The 20,384-nt window shown below is 36.0% G+C and overlaps 1 protein-coding gene and 1 long non-coding RNA gene across 4 annotated transcripts; one reads left to right on the forward strand and one right to left on the reverse strand.

Moving 5' to 3' along the window:
* Window positions 1-78: 78 nt before the first annotated feature.
* LOC139978956 (galanin receptor 2a-like) lies at window positions 79-19,616 on the forward strand. Of its 3 annotated transcripts, none has more exons than XM_071989550.1 (2): window positions 79-283; window positions 15,899-19,616. In XM_071989550.1, exon 2 carries the CDS (start codon window positions 16,624-16,626, stop codon window positions 17,701-17,703), a length of 1,080 nt encoding a protein of 359 aa, XP_071845651.1. In that variant the 5' UTR covers window positions 79-283; window positions 15,899-16,623; the 3' UTR covers window positions 17,704-19,616. The 3 variants fall into 3 exon arrangements, with proteins under 3 accessions (XP_071845651.1, XP_071845649.1, XP_071845650.1); XM_071989548.1 differs by lacking the exon at window positions 79-283 and adding an exon at window positions 11,373-11,671; XM_071989549.1 differs by lacking the exon at window positions 79-283 and adding an exon at window positions 11,373-11,666.
* Window positions 5,217-10,740, reverse strand: LOC139979047 (uncharacterized). The gene is made up of 4 exons (XR_011797072.1): window positions 10,315-10,740; window positions 9,056-9,206; window positions 8,345-8,466; window positions 5,217-7,526 (listed from the first exon to the last, which is right to left on the reverse strand). It is a non-coding gene; the product is annotated as an uncharacterized lncRNA (long non-coding RNA).
* Window positions 19,617-20,384: the final 768 nt, after the last annotated feature.

A 20,384-nucleotide genomic window follows, 5' to 3' on the forward strand; every position in this document is an offset into this window, starting at 1 on the left:
ATCAGGGCGTAGCCAGTATGTAGCACGATAGTTTCATTCAACACTCTACCCGCCGAAAAAGACAATAGGATTCGATCTTGTCAGTTTTTTAACATGTAGTTTAGAACCCGTTTACGCAGATAATATTTCAGTTGAGAAAGCACTTGAGAAATTTGCATCAGATGGCAATCGTCGGATAGCTCTCGCCTTCTCCTATTAGGCTAACTTAAACATTTACTAGCTACAGTTGTATCAAAGACATTTCTGGACTATCTTTGCATCTACAAGTATCAGAAGTTGAAAAGTAAGTAAGACTACTCTGTACATGTACCTTCAAGGGCGGCGGAACCGGGGGGCACAGGGGGCAAGTATCCCCCACTTTTCCTCAGGTTAAAAATGTGCCCTTTTTCTACATAAAACCTGTACTCTTGATCACCTTATTAGGTCAGCGATATTTCAGTAAGAGATCTAATCCTAATTTAGAACTATCAGGGGCGTAGCCAGTATGTAGCACTGTAGGCCCGGGCCTACACTTTTTTTGGCCAAGTTATCTTTTTTATTAAAACACCCATAATTCAAATCCATAAGCTTGCTGAACGAGTTTAAGAGTCTAGACAGGAAAAACTATTGAAATGAACGTAGCAAGATTATGGCTAAATTGGGTGACCTATTCTTCTGTCATCTAGGCTGTCATTCATATCGCGTGCGGTTTCATTCAATACTCTACCCGCCGAAAAAGATTAGGATACGATCTTGTCAGTTTTTTAACATCTCCTTAAGAACCCGTTTACGCAGATAAAATTTCAGTTGAGAACATTCCACAGTCAAATTAGTTGATTAACAGACTTTATATGTATAGAGCTGCAGCACTTTGTTGCCTGTTGTTGTCACGATCGGCGTTCCAAGTTCCAAAACAGCCTTTTCGATAAACATTTACTAGCTACAGTTTTATCAAAGAAAATTACTGGCTATGGTTGTATCAAAGACATTTCTGGCCTATCTTTGTATCTACAAGTATCAGAAGTTGAAAAGTAAGACTACTAAGACGGGGGGGGGCGTCGATGGAGTGATGTGTATACGCAAATAAGATAATACAATCAGATTTATAAAGGGTACTAAATATCAGGCTGCATCAGTCCAATCGAATTTCTGCAAAGTGCCCTTTGACGTCGGTGCCCCCCCCCCCCAGATTAAAGGTGCTTCCGCCGCCCTTGTGTACCTTGCTAATTTTAATACATTATGTATTATTGAATTACGTACTATTTTAACTCGTTTGTTTTTTGGGTTTAAAAGTGATATTGAATGAGGTTTCTCAAGTTAGCAAGAGGCCAGGGAACCAGAATGAACATTCGGGAAGGGCTGTTTCCTGCCATCTGGGGGGTTTGTAAAACCAAAAATTTTCTTGTACGCTCCGCGCCAACCGATGGTGGCGCTCCGCTCAGATAGTCGTGCCTACAACTTTGGAAATCCATATCAATCGCAAAAAGTGCTCCCCCCTTTCAAATTCCTGGCTACGTCGCTGGTTCGAGACCCACCAAAGATAGACGAATGTGACAAAATTCTGTTTTGACTTTTCACTCCTTTTTCAGTCTCTTCTTTAAGTATTAGTTCTGAAGTTAGTTTTCTAGCTGATGTGTTGGTTAGAGCGACGGTGTAAGCGAAAGACCTTGCACTGCTAATTGAGTTAACCGTGGCTAGGGTTCGAGACAGGCTGGAGGCATAATTTTTCTCCGGCTGTAGGTATGGTGCTTTTTGTGACCTAGGATCCCGTGCCATGTGTCCCTTGTTGTCGTTAACGAACCCGGGAGGAACCGAGGAGGGTCGGTTGGTCAGAGGTCGACCAGAAGCGTCCTAAGTGGCTTGCGTGAATCCTTGCCTTTGGCCAGAGGGCGAGACACTCTCTGCGACCGGCATGTGTGCAGCCCATGACCACTGAATACGAGGTCCAATGAGTCGCTATCCTCTTAAAAATGTACATACGGAAGCTTACAAGTGCCATCTTAATATTTAATATATTTACAAAACTATTACTTAAGTTGCGCCATCCTTTTTACTTCCTGCACAAAGAAAGGAAATCCCTTTTGTTGCACAAATCCTGATTGGTAATATTATCTTCTTTCCCAGTGAAGAGTGCATATTGGTAGTATGACGTAATTTTACATATACTCCTCATTAAGTTATAATTCGCAAAACTGATCAATAGTACTATTTTGTGTATTCTTCGTGGTTGGAAAGTTTTTCTTTTGGTTAATATCATGTTATAGTGACGTGCATGTATGTTATTGCGCGGTATCGATAAGCAATATTTCCATTTGGTTTTGTTTCGACTGAACTGTATAAACACTGTATAATTTGTAACAAATATATAATATGAATGTTTCTTAAATGGGAATGGCAGTTAACTGGTTAAGGACTAGAATGCAAAATTTAATCAGGTAAAAAGGCAACATGGCCATTACTATATAAATTCGGTGGGGTTTTAACTTCAGGTGAGTCGTTTGCGTCCAGCACCTATCAGGTATTATAAGCATTTACGTACACATGTAGAAGCTGGGAGAATGGCGAGGGCGGTGTTGGGAGACACCATGAAATTTGCTCCTGTACCCACTCTTCCCTATATACTCCTGGAAGGGTGGTATTGCCAGGGACGGGACAGCCCCCCCCCCCTCCCCCACCACCCGCGAAGTCAGCTTTTCCCTTCTTCTGGCCGGCACTATAGCTCTCTATTTTTGTTAACGCTTCCAATCTGAAAACTTATTTACTTGTCTACATAACTTCTACTTAACTTCCTGTACTAGTCAGCTTTTACTATTACATTGCTCCCCTGCAGGACTTTTCATGCTAAGTAGGAGCTAAGGAGATTTTCGAACGGGGTTGGTGCATGTTTGCGTATATGTGTGTTTGTGTGTGTGTGTGTGTAAGGGGGGGGGGGAAATTGTCCCCTCCATATATGATTTTTTAAATGTTTTCCTTTCTCTTTTTGCTCTGAAAAGTTTCTGACGTCTGGAAAATCTCGTGACAAAAGAAGTGAACATTTTTCACAACCCCACTCTTTTGGTGCATGCGCACATGCAGAGTTTGCGGTCCGTCGTAGTTTAAGAATGAAAAGTGTAAAGGTCCTCTTAACCCATGAACTGGATTATAGAACAAAGACCCCGGCAGCCATTTCATAAAAAGAGAAAAAGAGAACATAAACACAGCCTATGCTTTATAGAGCACTCATGCCCCTTTCTATGTATGAGAGTGCCAGCCTGAGCCAAAACGTAATTTGTCTGAAGTATTCAATGCATTGGTGTTTAATAAGCACACAAAAAACAGCGGTCATGTCCTTCGGTGCAAATAAGGCGGCCAGAAGTTTACGGTAGTACGTTGAACTAGACAGTGACGTCAATGAGCGGACGATCGAATAAAGAGAAGCATATGAGACCCACTCATGCGTCAGGGGATGTTACAGTGGTTGAGCCCAGCTGGTACGGTGGTTAAAAAAATGAAGTCGATAGCCCATAGTGCTATGATCTTTACTTCAGATGAAAATTAAATGGAAATTATGTTCCCTGTGTAGAGGAACGTGTTAGAACTTTTTGAACGCAAGCGTCAAAAATGCGTATCAAAATTAAAACCGGATCAACCTGAACATAACATGGCACGCATGCAACCGCGAGGTAAATAATAAATCTTTTTCAATCAATGTAAAATCCCGTCATACCAGTTGAAAATCTCTTCAGTCTAACTTAGTGATCAAATCATTTGGTCACTGTTATATTGCTGATTTTGTAATAAGCGTGATATCATTTATTCCAAGACAGAACATTTGGTGCCTGCAAAAGTAACTCACAGTTTTTACATTAGCATATATACCTTAGAATGTTATTCTACGTTGATCGTTCCTGATATATTTTTGTTCGCAGTGATGGAACGGTTTGTAACTTAGATTTCTTACTTCTTTGCTAACGAACTTTAATGCAGGTGGATATGGGGGAGGGGGAGGGGGAGGGAGAGACACCCCTTTTCAGGCCTCCAGACATTCCCCTACATCGGGAATCGGCGTTAATATAAACCCAGGCCATACCTAGGGGCCTACCTAGACAAGAAAGTGATAACTTTCAACAAAAGGCTAAGCCCCGAGGTAACACGGCGAGGTAATAAGATTCCCCAAGTAAGCGACCCATGTTCGGGATAGAAACTGGAAAATATAGTAAAAATTGCACCAGTATACTCCACCTTTCTGAAATGTGAATTCTCATAGGCCTTTGACTTTGAATACCGTGGCAGCTCGTGACTCGGACTTCAAACATATTTCGACATTTTTCTGTGGGTGAAATCTGTGCAAAATAGTACACAACGTGCTTCATATACGCGCTCGAACCAAAACAAAATGAAGAGGGGAATCCATGGATTTGAAAATCTCATCTCCTTCGCACAATTAAGGCCAATTTGACCTCTGACCTACATTGACATTTGACCTCGATTCTTAACAACCACATAGTACTATCCTAAAATGAGTCCCATTATTTTCTATATATCTTGTGGTTTAATGAGTTCCACCAACATACTGACAAAATAGGTAATGGCTAAAATCCAGTTTTTGGGGTACTTGACCGTTGACCTCTGATCTTTGGCCTATGACGTCACCAATCACTCAGGCACTATTTTTTGTATGGTCAGGCACCCAGTGGCGTAGGAAGGTACTTTCCAGGTGGCCTCAGATGCAATTTGGTGCAATATAGCACACTTCAACACCCACTCCATTTTGTAAATAATTTTGCATTTCCACCTGGCCTTAGATGCAATTTGGTGCTCCAAATGAGATTTTTTTCTGCCAAAATGTTCTGGGCACCAAGGGCAGTTAGTTCCTTATTGATTATTATCCACAATCGCACAAACAAGTCATCACCATGTTTAGAATAAGATTAGAAAAAATCATGACATATTATTTTTATTTTTGAGTGTTATATTAGACTCGATCACTCCCTGATATACAGGATATAGAAATGAAAAAGGGGTTTTCTGACTTGCGAAGCGGGGAGGGGGGCGGAATGATACTTCCGCGCCCCATATTTTTCACTAGGGGGGCTGGCGCCCCCCAGCCCCCGGTTCCTACGCCCTTGCAGGCACTTACCCACCACATTTGAACATGACCAGACGTACAATTGTAGGAGGAGTTCGTGCTCTCTTAAATTTATAGACTGAAATTTCAGTCTAATAGACTGAAATTTCAGTCTAAGAGCGGACGAACTGAGGGACCAGTTCCTTCAGACTGAAATTCAGTCTTAGGAAGGACTGAAAATTTTCAGTCTGTAAAACGACTGATTTTTAGTCTAGCTAGACTTAATGATTTCAGTGTAACAGGACTGGAATTTACCCTTTCTTAGACTGAAATTAAGCCAAATTAGATTAGAATCCAGCCTATAAGGTTTAAATTATTTTATTCAATTAGACTTTAAAAAAAAAGTGGCTAGACAGAATATCGTCATTTTATAGTTTTAATTCAGGGATTAATAGTCCAATATGCCAGTCAAAAAACTGCCCAAAGGCACTAAATTGGGACGATTACAGTCGCCCTCCAGGCAGGTTAAAGGAAATTTCCCCATAAAATTGTAAAAATTCCTAAATGGAGTATTATTTTAGAAACAACTGGTTAAAAAAGCAGGTTGATAGTTACATATTTTTAACTTAGATTTTGCTTTACAATATACAATAAAACAATAATTCATGGGAACATTCCACTAACTATGGAAATAAGAAAACAAAACACCTGTTTAAAGTTTAAAAACTGTACTAAAACTGTCTTTATTTATTTTCTTGGATACATTTAAGAAATATAACAAAAATAATACAAAAGCTAAATTTGTTTGCTTGGGTTTTATTTATGATATCTTAGGTCTAAATAATGGTTATTTACCTAAACTACAAAAATAAATTAAATGTAAAGTTTTAGTTATGAAATATTCCAAAAATTAAAGTTGCAATTTTTGTGCCGACGATTTGACATGCAAACTCTATAAATGTGGTCAAGTTTACCAGAAATTTCTAATTTGACCATAACTAATTTATTTTGTGTCCTAAAAATTTAAGGATTGAAACATTTATTTTTATAGTTTTATTTAGTTTTAATTTAGTTTTTATTTAGATTCATACCTTTAAGTGAAACCCATGTGCAGCAGTTGCTGCAAATATAATAATAACCAGAACCAATTATGACAGGGCAAGTTCGTTTATCCTACAGATATCGATATAAAGAATATTAAAATGTAAAACTAAAATTGTACTTCAAGAAAAAATAATGGCAAAGGCCACTTGGAAAGTGACCAACAATGAACGGATGCTGGCATAGGCCACTTGGAAAGTGACCGACAATGGACGGATACTGGCAAAGGCAATTTGGAAAGTGACCGACAATGGACGGATACTGGCATAGGCCAATTGGAAAGTGACCGACACTGGACGAATACTGGAAAAGGCCACTTGGAAAGTGACCGACAATGAACGGATTACAATTGACGGATAACAGATTACACTCAACTTATGTACAGAGAAGGCAAGTTCCTAAATAAAAAATAATGTATATTAACAACTGGAATATTTTTATATAGTGTCCTAAAAATCTAAGGCTTGAAACATTAATTGTTATGTTTTAATTTAAATTCATACTTTTTAAGTGAAACCCATGTGCAGCAGTTGTAGCAAATATAATAATAACCCGAACCAATTATGGCAGGGCAAGTTCTTTATTATACAGATATTGGTATAACGAAATTTAAAATATTAAACTAAATTGTACTTAAAGAAAAAATAATGGCAAAGGCCACTTGGAAAGTGACCAACAATGAACGGATGCTGGCATGGGCGACTTGGAAAGTGACCGACAATGGACGGATACTGGAAAAGGCCATTTGGCCAAGCCCTTCTTCCAAGCTCCAGCCTCTTGTCACCCCAACATTTTTTATACTCCCAACCTCTCCACCTACCCTTCAGGGTTTTCATTTCTGCTGCTTATTCCCAACCCCATCTCTTACCAGCCCACACCATTCTGACACTCGTTTCTCATAATTGAACCATTTTTGGAAACTGACTGACCCGACAATGGATGGATTACAATTCAGAATTGTACCAAACTAAGTTATAATACCGATAGTACTGGTGTTTAAATAAACAAAACAATTGTTTACATGACACAACATCAAAATGAAAATACAGCATACAAATAAACACTTGCAACACCACTCTAAAAAGCTACTTTTAATTAAATTAATGTTAGATGCCAAGCTACGCAATGGTGCCTTTACTGACGTAGCAGGAATCACTCCATATAAAAAGGCAGCTAAGAATTCACAGAATTGATGAAGTGCCAAAGCATAATGCACATTAAATGTGTAATGTGCTTTAAATAATCTATCCACTTGTTACTTGTTCCTGCAGGAATTGGAATTCTATCCGCCAAAAATAAAGAACTGTGACGGATTTTGGGTAGGTCCGAGTGAAAGTATATACAGTTGTACATACTTTCCATCTATTCCGGCAGCGGTAGCATCAATGCTGGTGTCAAGCTAGAAAGAAATGACAAAAAAATATGTATATTTTACTCCATACTATTAAATTAACATCTGAACATTAGGCAAACTGCCAATCTAAATATTCCATGAGACTTCCAGTTTATTCATACGAATAAAATTTTACATAAACTAAACTTCTTACATGATCTCCCTAGAATGTCACTAAAAATTCACAAACCTTTGACAGGCAACTTTACAAAATTTGGTTATTACAAACCCTGGACAGACTGGCAGAGTGTACCTTCAGTATCAATAATTGTACATCTCAGACACCTGAAGGGTTCATAAGTCAACCGTTTTTCCATCTCTATCTTTGTTATTCCTTACTAAAAATGGCATATATATTGGTTGGCTTTACATTTAAAAATATTATGTCACTTTACTACAATTGTGACCACAATGGGCATTCTCCCCCAAACACCCCTATTAAATTCCCTTTTTGCCGGTTTTCCGCCTTGCTCCACGTTCTTGTCAGTATCGCTGCCAATCAGACAGTGCTGAATAAATTATTCCTGCTTTACATTGCCATAATAAGTGTTTTTTCCTACTCTATACAAGTCACTTCCATTGAGCCATGATGATTATAGAGCCAGTGCCTATACCATTCAGTAGCGCCAATGGAAAAGAGCCATAAGACCCAGTGGATATGATGCTAACCTTAATATACACCAGACAAACTTTTTTCCACATAACAAGCCAATTTTTGTTTAGCCAAGCAAATTTTGTAAAACCAAAACTTTTCCACTAAACGCAGGGGTGTTTATATAGCATTGAGCAAGGGAATTAACGGTATATTGTCATAAAATACTCACAGGTTTGTTCTGAAGGAAGTACAACAGTGCCCCTGCTCTGCTAGTGGACTGCTGCTTCTGCTTTAACATAGTCACTGACCTGTGCAGTATATATATAAATGTATATAAAGCACACATATCCTCTGAAAAGAAAATTGAGTTTGAAGTTTTAAACATAACCTCCAAGGCATAGTATGTGGCTAATTAAATGCAATAAATCATAGAACAAGTAAATGTGAACAAATGGCACATTCCATAAATAACCTTTTTGAATATAATCCAGATAAGTTATACATCCAAATAAATAATTCTGTATTTTCACAAACTATAAAGTTATTGATAAATTGATTTTTTAAAGTTATGGTTCATTGAATTTTGGATGACAATCTGCTCAAATTAAATTGTGTCATATTTCTAATCGTAAACAGGAAAAAATGTTTATAGTACTTTAAGTGCTTGATTTCAAAGAATATTCACAGAAAATTTAACTATGATGTTTATTATTGCCTATATGGTAATAAGAAAAAATAAGAACAATTAAGTTTTCGGTCTTAATTTTAAACCTTTATCTATCAAGCTGCCACAATTTGCCCAAATTGAGAAAAAGAATAAAATTTAGAACTTTCCAGCCTCTTACCAAGGGGTAATGCCCAAAACGTTATTGATTGGTTAGCTAGAAAAAGGCATACAAAGAAAACTTTGAAATATGATAGCTATACTAATTTAACTTACTACTATCAGTTTCCTCAAAAGCATCAATCATATTTGCGATAGCTGGTGAGGTTTTCTTTCTCACTTCTATGATGCGTTCTCTATATCCATCCCACTTTGTGATGAAGTTTTCCCTGGATTCGGCAAACATTAATCGAAACTCCTCATTTATCTGAAAGAAATGTAAACATTTTATTACTGCAAATCAGAATGCTAGGAGATTTTTCTAGTATCACAATTATGAAACTTACTACATCAGATCTGAATTTTGCTTCTTCAGTTATCTTTTGACTGAAAAGAAGGTTATGATTATTAGAAATGCTTGATATAGCGCATTATACGTAAACCGGTCTCAATGCCCTTTACAATGGAAAAATGCGCAGCTAGCCTACAGATAACATACTTAACTGGCTGCAAAGCACATCTACCTGCAATAAAGCTACTGAAAAATCGCTGGCACAGGATTCAAACCTGCAACCTTCAGCATCTCAGTCTGGTGCTCTACCAACTGAGCTAACCCGTAAAAGGGCCAGCGGCCTGTCATGGACGATTTGATTACCCACGCCCCACTGGCTTGAATTAGCCAATAATGTCCAACACTCCTATTTTAGATGGGTATGGAAATGTGTTATTATTTTTGTTTGCTACTAATAGATGTGTTAGGCATTTATCTGAAACATATTCAAAGAAAAAGAAAGCATTTTCAGTACTTTTCTTTTAAATTACAATTAAAGAAGTGAAAAATCTAGTATTTCTCCATTGACTGTAATGATAAGTGACCCTACGAAGTGACCAAGTAGAAACCATATTGAGCCCTATAGCACCAGTGCCTAACGGCCGGGTAAATAGCCAATGCCTTTTCACTTAGGCTAAGTAAACTTGTATGCGCAGCCTGCAGGGTAGGAATAAATTTTCTTCAAAAAAAAAATCATTTATTAAGGACTAACGTTAGGGGCCTAACGTTAGGCTAAGCCTTGTTTTTTTCGTTTTAACCGGTACCTATTAATTTCAGTTGGCACACTCTGAATAGGCTTGCCTAATTTAGTAATAATTAGTAAAATATCACTAGGCCTAGGCCAACACTAAATTACTCGTAACCAGTGACACAATAGACGTACATGTACGACAGTCTGACAGTACAGTGTATACCGGGCCATAGTATAACTATACTAGGCTATAGCCAACTGTACTACTACTGTACTAGGCATAGCATTGTTCTTGTTAACGCTATGACTGCGTATGAGTATGAATCGATTAAAAACGGCCTGTTTTAATATTACCTTCGAGCAATGATATTACTTCTTCTGCATATCCTTTACCTGCTAAACACGTTCTCAATGTTTCTGCCATTCTTATACCCTCGTGGAAAGCTTAAAAAGGTTAGTTTTTACACATAAAACGAAGCGTAAATTCTCTCGGTATTCAAGGTAAGTTCAGCTAAGATGGCGAGTCGATTCAACGTTCGTACGTACCTACGTACGCGGCCGGGCATATGTAGATTAGGATACGTCATTAATTTGGACAGACCGGATTGGTTTAACTGTTCAGTCTTCGCATGGACTGAAATTAAAATGAGCACGTGACAAAATACAATGATTTTATTGGGTATTGCATTCAGTCTATTGTAGGCTGAATTACGTTCGGAAACAATTCCAGTCTTAGCGTCTGGAAATCGGTCTTATGGACTGAAATAAATTTCAGTCGAACCTTAGACTGAATTTTTCAGTCTTCAAATTTAAGAGAGTGACACACAATTTAGACCAATTTGACCTTATGACCTCACTTGAACTTTGAGCCCGAACCTAAACACCTAAATATGTCCTATTTTAAACTTCGTCTCATCATAAACCTAACAATGGATTGAACTTTAAAATATTCCTTTAAAACTGAATAAAAAAATTGATATTTGTTTGCTGTACTTTAGATTCTTATCGTTTAGTTTACGGGAAAATAAAGGTAATTTTTTAGAACAAAGTACATGTTAACCATCGTCGTGTTGCTTGATTGTAATGAAAATGAATTCATCCTGCATTGTCAAGCGAAATCAAAACCTATGTAAGCGTATTGTGTACGAGAAGATTATTTCATGGAAATTACTGACTTTGGCGGACTGGTAGTTTCGATTCATAGATTCAGACATTATTAACTCAAATTATGGTTAATTGAATGGAACGTTAATCATGTGTTACAATTATTACAGTGTTTATGTCGTGATGAATTGATGTATTCTTCCTTCGCCTTTATGTCAAAGTATTATAAAATACACCATTCGGACTAGCTATCTATCGTGCAGATAAATCGACTATGATCATAAAGTTCTTAAGGCATTTCTGTATCATTTATTCTCCGATGAAAAACAGCCACACAAGAACTTTGCTTTAGGAAACAGATGTTCCTTGACTAATATTAGCCCCTAGATAAGGACAGAACTAATTCCTATCATAGATCCTTACCAGAATTGATGACGTTACAGTTGGAAGGATTCAGCTGGATGGCAATGGCTATTATGAAACAGTCATCACTTATCAGCATCTTGGTATATCGTCAGAATTGTATAAAGCATTATCATCTGCCATTTGGCAGATATTAAATTGGGAGCCACGCGTAGCAACGATTGGCAGTTTCGAAAAAGGCACGGTAAGTTTGTTATTATATTAATTAATAGCTTAGGCTTTTAAATTGACACATGGGAAATCAGTCGTGTTTTGAGAGCATACTCTGCGATGAATTTGCACTTCGAAAATTGCTTGTTTTACAATTTAAGTTAACGAAACAAAAAACAAAAAAACTTAAGAAATTGTGAATGTTGCTCGTATTAAATTATTGATTTAAATACCGTACTTGATGTGTTTATGTATTCCGTAAGCCTATCTGTGTGTCTTACTAACGGATGACATTAAGCTAAATATTAAGCTGAATAAGCTTAATAAGACATTAAGCGGAATATATAAGGTGAAGTGTTAGAGAGTCCACGAAAAGGAACAAAAAGTGCAAGCAATGTTCAAACTTGCGGAATGCCAAATGTATAAAAAAAATGTCCAAAACAATATAAGCATGTCCAAAATAATATAAGCATGTCCAAACTAATACAAACATGACGAAACTAGTATAAGTATGTCCAAAAATAATATGAGCATTCTAAACATTATATGAGAGTGTCGAAAATAACATGAACATGCCGAATGTAACTGCTAACTTCATATATGTAGTGAACATTTTGGCGTTTGATTTCACGTCATTTCTTGCAAAATGTCCAAATACAATCTAAGCATGTCCAAAATAATATAAGCATGTCCAAACTAATATAAACATGTCGTAACTAATATAAGTATGTCCAAAACTAATATGAGCATCATGTTCAAAATTATATGAGAGTGTCGAAAAATAATATAAATATGTTGAATGTTACTGCTAACTTCATATATGTAGTGAACATTTTGGCGTTTGAATTCACTTCATTTCTTGCAATATATTCAAAATAATATAAGCATGTTAAAAATAATAGGAGCATGTCCAAACTTATATAAACATGTCGGAACTGATATAAATATGTCCATAAAAATTACTTAAGCATGTCAAATAATCTATGAGTGTCGAAAAATGATACGAGAATTTCCAACATAATAAGTGTGTCGAAAAGCTTATACAAAAGTCTCGAGCGTAACTGCTGAATTTAATCTAGTTACGCCATATGTTCCAAATATCATTTTTTGTTTGAGGTAATAGCGCATATCAAGCGAAAAGTAATACAATGTACACTTTATCCATTACCGTCTTAATGTATGTGTTTGAATTTTAATGATATTTCGGTCGAGAACGATTTTATTTTTCGAGATAATATTAGTTGAGTTGTTTCGTAAAGCGAGTGGTCGACCGGCTCCAGAGTGCTTCAACTATCAATGAGTTACGAAGAACCATTGTGTCCAATGCGGATGCACCAATGATCTGTAGTTGAAGGCTTGTTTCCACTTTTCCAACTTGAAATTTATTTAAAAGTTGAGAGTGAAGATTACTCTTTATAATCCGCGAAAACCACTCACATTACGGAGGGATGTTAAAAACAAATATGGTGCTGGTCTTGTATCTACATATTCTGAATTGTTTGCTTCACAAAGCAGAAGAAATGGTGCAATATTGTAACGTCACAATGATTATCATGGTGTCATTATAGATACAGAGTAATTCCAAAGAATATATTGATAAGCTGAATTTGTTTTCGAAATACCAATATAAAAGTTCGATATTTGGACCACATAGCGTGACTTCAAACGCCACAGTTACGCTCGAAACTTTTCTATTATTTTTCGACACTCTTATATTATTGTGTACATGCTCATATTATCTTTGGACAAACTTATCTATGTTTGGACATGATCATATTAATTTGTAAATTCTTATATTATTTTGGATATTTTACACATATGACGTAGCTTAAAACGCAATTTTTTTTTACCATACCATTGAATTTAGAAGTTACACTCGACCCTCTTGTATTATTTTTCGACACTGTTTAAATATTTTACACATGCTCATATAACCTGTCGACATGTTTATATTATTGAGGACATGCTTATATTGCTGTGGACATTTTTTTGATACATATGGCATTTCTTACAAAATATTCACCTTTAAAATGTGCTAAATCTTTGGAACGCTCCTTTGGGGTTAAAAGATGATGACTTCAGTGCAGGCCTCAATATTAACATTAGTTCATGTTTTACATAAATTAATAGCTCAACCAAAATGCATTATTTTCACTTCATTTATACAACAGAGCATCCTTGGATGATATTGAACACCATTTGATCTTGACCACTTGGGAACATATTATAAAAACGTTATTTGAAGCGTCATTAAGCCACAAAGGTCTTAAGTTTTCCTATTGGGTTATGTGTTGCATCTGAGGAACTGACGAAATCTGTGTATTAGACTACATCGTCCAGCCATCTTAACTGATGGACCCCAGCTGTTTGAAAGATCTCCAAAGGTCTCCAAAATTGATAAACCTGGACATATAGAAGTGGGTCTTTACCGGTGTACTACATGTCGGAATTAATGTAAAGTCATCCTTTAATGTAAACATTTGTTAAATGTTGCAATGAGGAGAGCCTAAACAAAATTAGCTCCTTGTTACAGTTACTACTTCGAATTTGTCTGAAAATACCACTTTACGTTCCTTCCAAAGAAACAAAGATGGCATATACTTGTTATTAATCGCTTTCATTTATCATGTTGTCAATTTACTACAAGAAAATGGTTTTATTAAAGTGAAATATTTAAGAGCTCCCAGTAGCTGAAAATCTGAAAAATTTACGAACGTTTGTGTTGAGAGTATCTGCATAGCATGTGATTATTGAAACACAGTTACCGAACGTAGCGCTGTCATACATATCAATACTTGATACGTCTGGTTTGGTAAGTTTTGATGTGTTACGCACGATTTCCAGTAATCTGTTTATTTATACTTGTTGACAATGAATTCAATGCTACAATTTCATCGACAGCATCGACAGCCTGTGTCCATTTCGAGTTCTTGTACACATTAGATGAATACCAAATGCATAGAGAGTGGGGGAAAGACTATGGATTTTGCTGCTATAATTAAGTGCTATTGTTTAATGTTGCAAATTTGTATCAAGTTTCCGGAAGCAAAAATTCTCTTTTCTTGTATTAGAGTTAATCAATAAAATATATGGTATCCTCTCAGTTAGCCTCTTCTCTATGACAGATGTTCTTTCAGTTCCCATCATATCATTATGCGGATCATATATTGGGTATTCGGCTCCATCTGGAAAAGCCATTGTGCAGTTATAATGATAAATGGGCACACCGGAGTAAGTTCCCTGTAGGTTAGAATCGGGTGATATCAATTTAGAGTGTCGTTCGTAAACATCATACATACCATATCATGATTTTTTGTTGTTGGCATAAGCCGTCACTTTTGTATGCTTGAAGGATTCATTATTTAATGTATAGAATAGATTCAGAAGGTGTTAGAACATAATGAAATAATAGTAATAATAATAATAATGATGTTACGGTGATCGTGTGTAAATTAAGCCACGTAGTCAACAGAAAGTGAATATCATGATTGTTCATCTGTTAAAAAAATGATTTCATTTCATTTTTTCATTTCATTTCAATTTTGATTGTGGGAAAAAATAAGAGACTCGTTGTGAAATTACACTATGAAATCAACACAGTAACTGTTCATTCTCAATATCCAGCATTGATGATAGAAAGACATGTAATGCAAAACAATGCAAAGCATCATTGAGAAAGGTTTCTATAACAGTAATGTATGAAGTATAATTGAATTATATATAACTGAAGTATATGAAGTATAATCCACTATAAAGTTTCAAGAATGGAGCTGAATTGATGAATGCATGCAGAGAGTCTCTGGTAAACAATATATCTGAAGTACACCACGAGTGGCGGGTGATACTACTGTTAAGAGGTATATTTCAAAGCAGCATGTGATGTGAAGTTACACGGCGACGAAATGATATGAACCCGTTATTGCTGTGTCAGCTTATGGCGTAATATTGTTAACCATTATTAGGTAATCTCTGCAGAAAAAGGGTAGCATGATGAATGTTATGTGAAACATTTCTTCGGCTAAATACCAACTAAAATCGATAATATCTTGTTATTCATGAGTCTGTACATGTTAACAACCTATTGCCCTTTGAATCGTGTATCACAGTAACCTTTGATCTCTCCAATATTCATCTGCGAAAGGGAAACTGTGTTCTACACAATACGGAGTCGCGGTTGGTATAGAAATTTAATAGAGTTACATGTTACATACTGTATATTGAAAGTAGCAACATGTTATCATTTCTACTTTCATTTCAACAGCCTGAACTGTCGACATTTGATCGGTAAACAACCTACTCCAGACGATGTAGAATTGGCGTGGGAAATGTAGTTCACACACTCAAGTTAAATTAATAAACTGACAAGTGTTTTCTAAAATATATACTTACCACAATGAAGATGATTAAAGAAGAAATGCTTCGTGTTCAATGTGCTTGAGTCTATTTTTACTTAATACTGGAAATATCATTTCCCAGGAGCAACATCAGGACGCTCAGCACGCGAAACTCTTCCTTCTTTTTAGAATTGTATTACTGACGCCTTACTTTGAGCGTTATGCAGTGAGATAAGGTAACCTTAAACATTCCATTTAAGAAATGAGGAAACTATTATTTTATGGATATGTTAAGTATTGAAATGTTCCATCGCTGTAGAGCGGTAGCTTTCAAGAAGTTTAATCAACGCATATAGAAATTGGATGGTGAATTGCATTTTGACAACCTTATTCATGGGATTTATGTCATAAATTGAATAGAGTGATTAAAATATCTTCAACATCGGAAAGAGCAGTGTACAGTACATGTACGATATTTTGTTTAACGTTATTCTGAATATGATTGCATCCTCTTCAAGTACAACACTGTCTCGAATTACAAGAATTTGTTTTTTAAAGGGGAAACATTGTTTCGATTCAAATACAACAACAAAATTCAAGGACTCGCCATTTTTGTTTTTGACATTAGAACATAATTTGAGTGGCTAAAACGATGGAAGAACCAACCGCTGTTGCAAACGGAACATTGACTCTCTTAAATTTGAACATAACGAATGGTTTTGTGTGGAAATCAGTCGAATGGAACTGGTGGGTCATTTGTCAGGCACTGTTGGCTGTAGTCGGCTTACTAGGAAACACAGTTGCAGTGCTTGTTTATTCCATAAGAAGTCAATTCGATAAGTCTACGTGTTTTCTTATAAAAGCGTTAGCGGTTGCAGATTTCGTCTCCTCGATTAGCTTCATTCCTCTACGAACAGCTGCAACTGTCCCTGACAATTTCATGGGACACCTCTACTGCAAATTTATTTTCCCAAATGTTACTCTTTGGCTTTCCGTAGTTGCTTCAATTTTCACATTGACAGCTATCTCGGTGGAGAGATATTTAGCAGTTGTTCATCCAATAAAATATCGGAAATACTTTTCGAATACGCATCCACAGATCGTTGTTCTCTCTATTTGGCTTAGTTCTGGTGTCATTAATTCATGTAGCTTGTTTATTTCTCATCGTGACCCTGACACTGGCGTGTGCTTTGTGAGCTTTGGAACGTCTTTTATTCAACATGTTATTGGAATTTTCTTATTTTTGGTAGAATATTTTCTTCCAGTACTAATTATGATTTCAACTCAAGTTATAACTATCAAACATTTATACACTGAGGACAAAACTACAAGCCATGATGGAATGACTAGGGGAACATCTTCAAATTCCACAGTACGGCAAACTAGATTTGTGTTTAAAGCGCGAAAGAAGATCGTTCGAATGTTATGCGTAGTAATTTTGATATTCGTGATTTGCTGGACACCCGATCAACTAGCGTTGATAACATTTCATCTTGGATTAACGGAGCCGCAATATTTGGCTGGCGATGTCTATCGAATATTTGTGGTCCTCGCATTTTGTAATTCTTGTGCCAATCCATTCATCTACGCTGTCAGTAATCCACAATTCAGAGAAACTCTGCGACAAATACTGACTCGACAGGCTCAAAGTATTGGACTTACAATTGGAAGCACACAGAGCACACCGCCGAATGATGCCACCCCTTCACGAAATGAACTTTCTACAGTGTGATGACCGACTGCAACGGGATTAGTGATAACAACAAACAATGATGCCGATGAATCTTAGTGTTACATTTCAGTGCAACATTAACATTATGTATATAAATATATATGTATAGATATATATATAGAGAGACAGCAGCTATATAGAAGTGCTTCCCATTTCGTGGTATGATGGTATGATTTCGTGATATGATTGCAGATCAATCTAGTTTGCGAGCATTTGTTAAACGGAGGAGCAAATTACTGTTGAAAAACAAATAAAATATATCAGTGAATCACGTATTTGTATTATAAATCGTTTAATATCACATGAGAATCTTTTTTATTGATTTATATTACAATTGTAGCATTTGTGAAGTAAAGGGCAAATCTATTGACTCTCAGTAGAAGAATGTTTGTCAATGTAATTAATATAAATCAGTAAGATCAATCTGCTTATCAGTTGTTGTATTAAACTGTAAGTCATCTATTGCTTGCATACCTAAACCTTTCTGTGAAAATCACAGTTTTATTTTCCTTATAGGACGTTGCCTAAAGAACTGCTCTTTATGTCGAATTCTGGAAATTTCCCCAAACGAACTAAGCGTTAAGTGGAAAATTATTAAAGCCACAAGATACCTTCCTTGACACAGTAGCTAAAAATCTTATTAATCAATGGTTACTTAAATTATGATATTTTCCAAAAACTTGTTGTACTATATGACTTATTTTATCATTTTTATTGCGATGTAAAATATCGGATATTTTCCGTCTTAATTGAAATAAAACTCTTGTAGTTAAAGCTTAAATGTACAGATTAATTTTTTAACTTATAGTTTGCATTTAAGCATTCTTGTGGATTTTTATATTTGTCAAATTGTATATACTGGAGCATGATTCTGTAATCATTCTGATATCATATGTATGCAAAACTCCTCTTGCAAGATAAGTTAAGTTAGATAGCATAATTAGCTGTTGTACGGATTAAACGCAGAAAATAACACGATGATGCAACCCCTGCAGTTCGCCTCAAGAAAGTTAATAAAATACACGTTTCTATTTATTTTGAGAGCTATTCAAAGACAAGGGAAATTACTCCGAACTTATATAAATACGTTGCTAAATGTAGCAATTTTTCTGTCTCTTTCGTCTTCACGTTAGTATGTGCAGTCTTGTTTTTTTATAGAGTCTTAAAAAGAGTCTTAAATATAGGAGAGCTAGCTGGAAATCTATAGCCGAAGTTTGTGGCCTGGTGGAAATTCCTGTAAATACCGTTCTTTCATAAAATAAAAAAAAGGTTAGATGCAAGAGGTGAATTGATCGTACATTAATGCAGACAAGTATATCTTTTTTAGTTCAAATGGAATCATCCCTTTTGGAATTTCTTAGATGATGAGAAAGTTTAACAGCTAATATTCGGTTTCCTTCATTTCCTTTTTTATAATTGATTCTATCCTTTATATAATGATACTGATATATATAACTTAGATCATCACTATAGTATCCACGATAGGCCGTTTCTGCATTACCGCCAATAATACCTCTAGCCTCTTCTTGCCCATAAAATTACTCCATAATCCTGTCAGGTATGAGCAGGGTTTTATGACTTAGTCATAACATTAGAACACTTAGTTTGCATAAGATGGATTAGCAATGTGAGCCTGACGTGCTACTTATCTAGCCCGTAGCAAGAGTTTGAATTTGTGGGCACAAATGAGGAGATGTGTAACGGAATGGGAATAGATGAATATGGTTTTACCATTCCCATCCTTTTTAACAACTTTTGTGTAAACAGATTGTTGAATTGTCGCCAGTGTATACGACTTTGAGTGAGTGTATGTGATTATATGTAAGGCTTTGCAACACGTCTGATCTTTTTAATAACGTTCACGTTGTGTTAAATAATAAACTTTCAAAATAATAAACTGTTTTCAATCACCTTATCATCCCATGGTTTTATGTTTTGCTTTCAACAGGACAACTTTGTACTGAGTTTGTCGATATTTAGTGATAATCTTTTCATCTTTTGTCACCGGTTCTATGACTAAAGCGGCTGATTGACAAGAAGAAAGGATTCCGACGAAAACAAAAGTCGACACTTAAGACTAAGTTGCCCTCGAATGTCTCATTTTAATCTCTGTCTGATGGTATTATCCGTATTTCCATTTGACAATGTCTAGCTCAGAGGACCTCTTTTGAGGATATCAAGCAGGTGACTTAGTTTGGAAGCTGAGATGGCTGTGTTCAATGTAGCATCTTCAGAGATTCAAATACAATTCTGCGCATTCCATGTATTAGTTCTCGTAAATTGTAATCCTCAGAAGCAAACAATGTTTATAATATAGATAATGTCTATTAGTTTATTTTTTATAGTATGTATGAACTTGTCATAGCAATGCTAGAGCCACATTCCTTTTTTAGTTCATCGAGTTGAATATAAGAATGTGTAAGCAAAGCAATTGTTGTTGACTTCGACACGTTATTATCTTTGTGAGTTTTAAAGCACATCTACTTGCCAGTGGGTGAGAAAAATGCTAAGCGCTTTTTGATAACGGTTGCTAACTGTCTTTTGAAAATGATAGTAAAATAACGTAATGTATTCCTAGTCCTAACAATTCGTCGCCTAAAACGTGTATTTATCATTAATTGTTCTAAAATATAGTGATGGCGATAGCATGCTCAGTCGTCGATGACAAACTAAGATACATG

The sequence above is a fragment of the Apostichopus japonicus genome, chromosome 13 (genome assembly GCF_037975245.1).
Source record: "Apostichopus japonicus isolate 1M-3 chromosome 13, ASM3797524v1, whole genome shotgun sequence".
NCBI classification, from domain to species: domain Eukaryota; kingdom Metazoa; phylum Echinodermata; class Holothuroidea; order Aspidochirotida; family Stichopodidae; genus Apostichopus; species Apostichopus japonicus.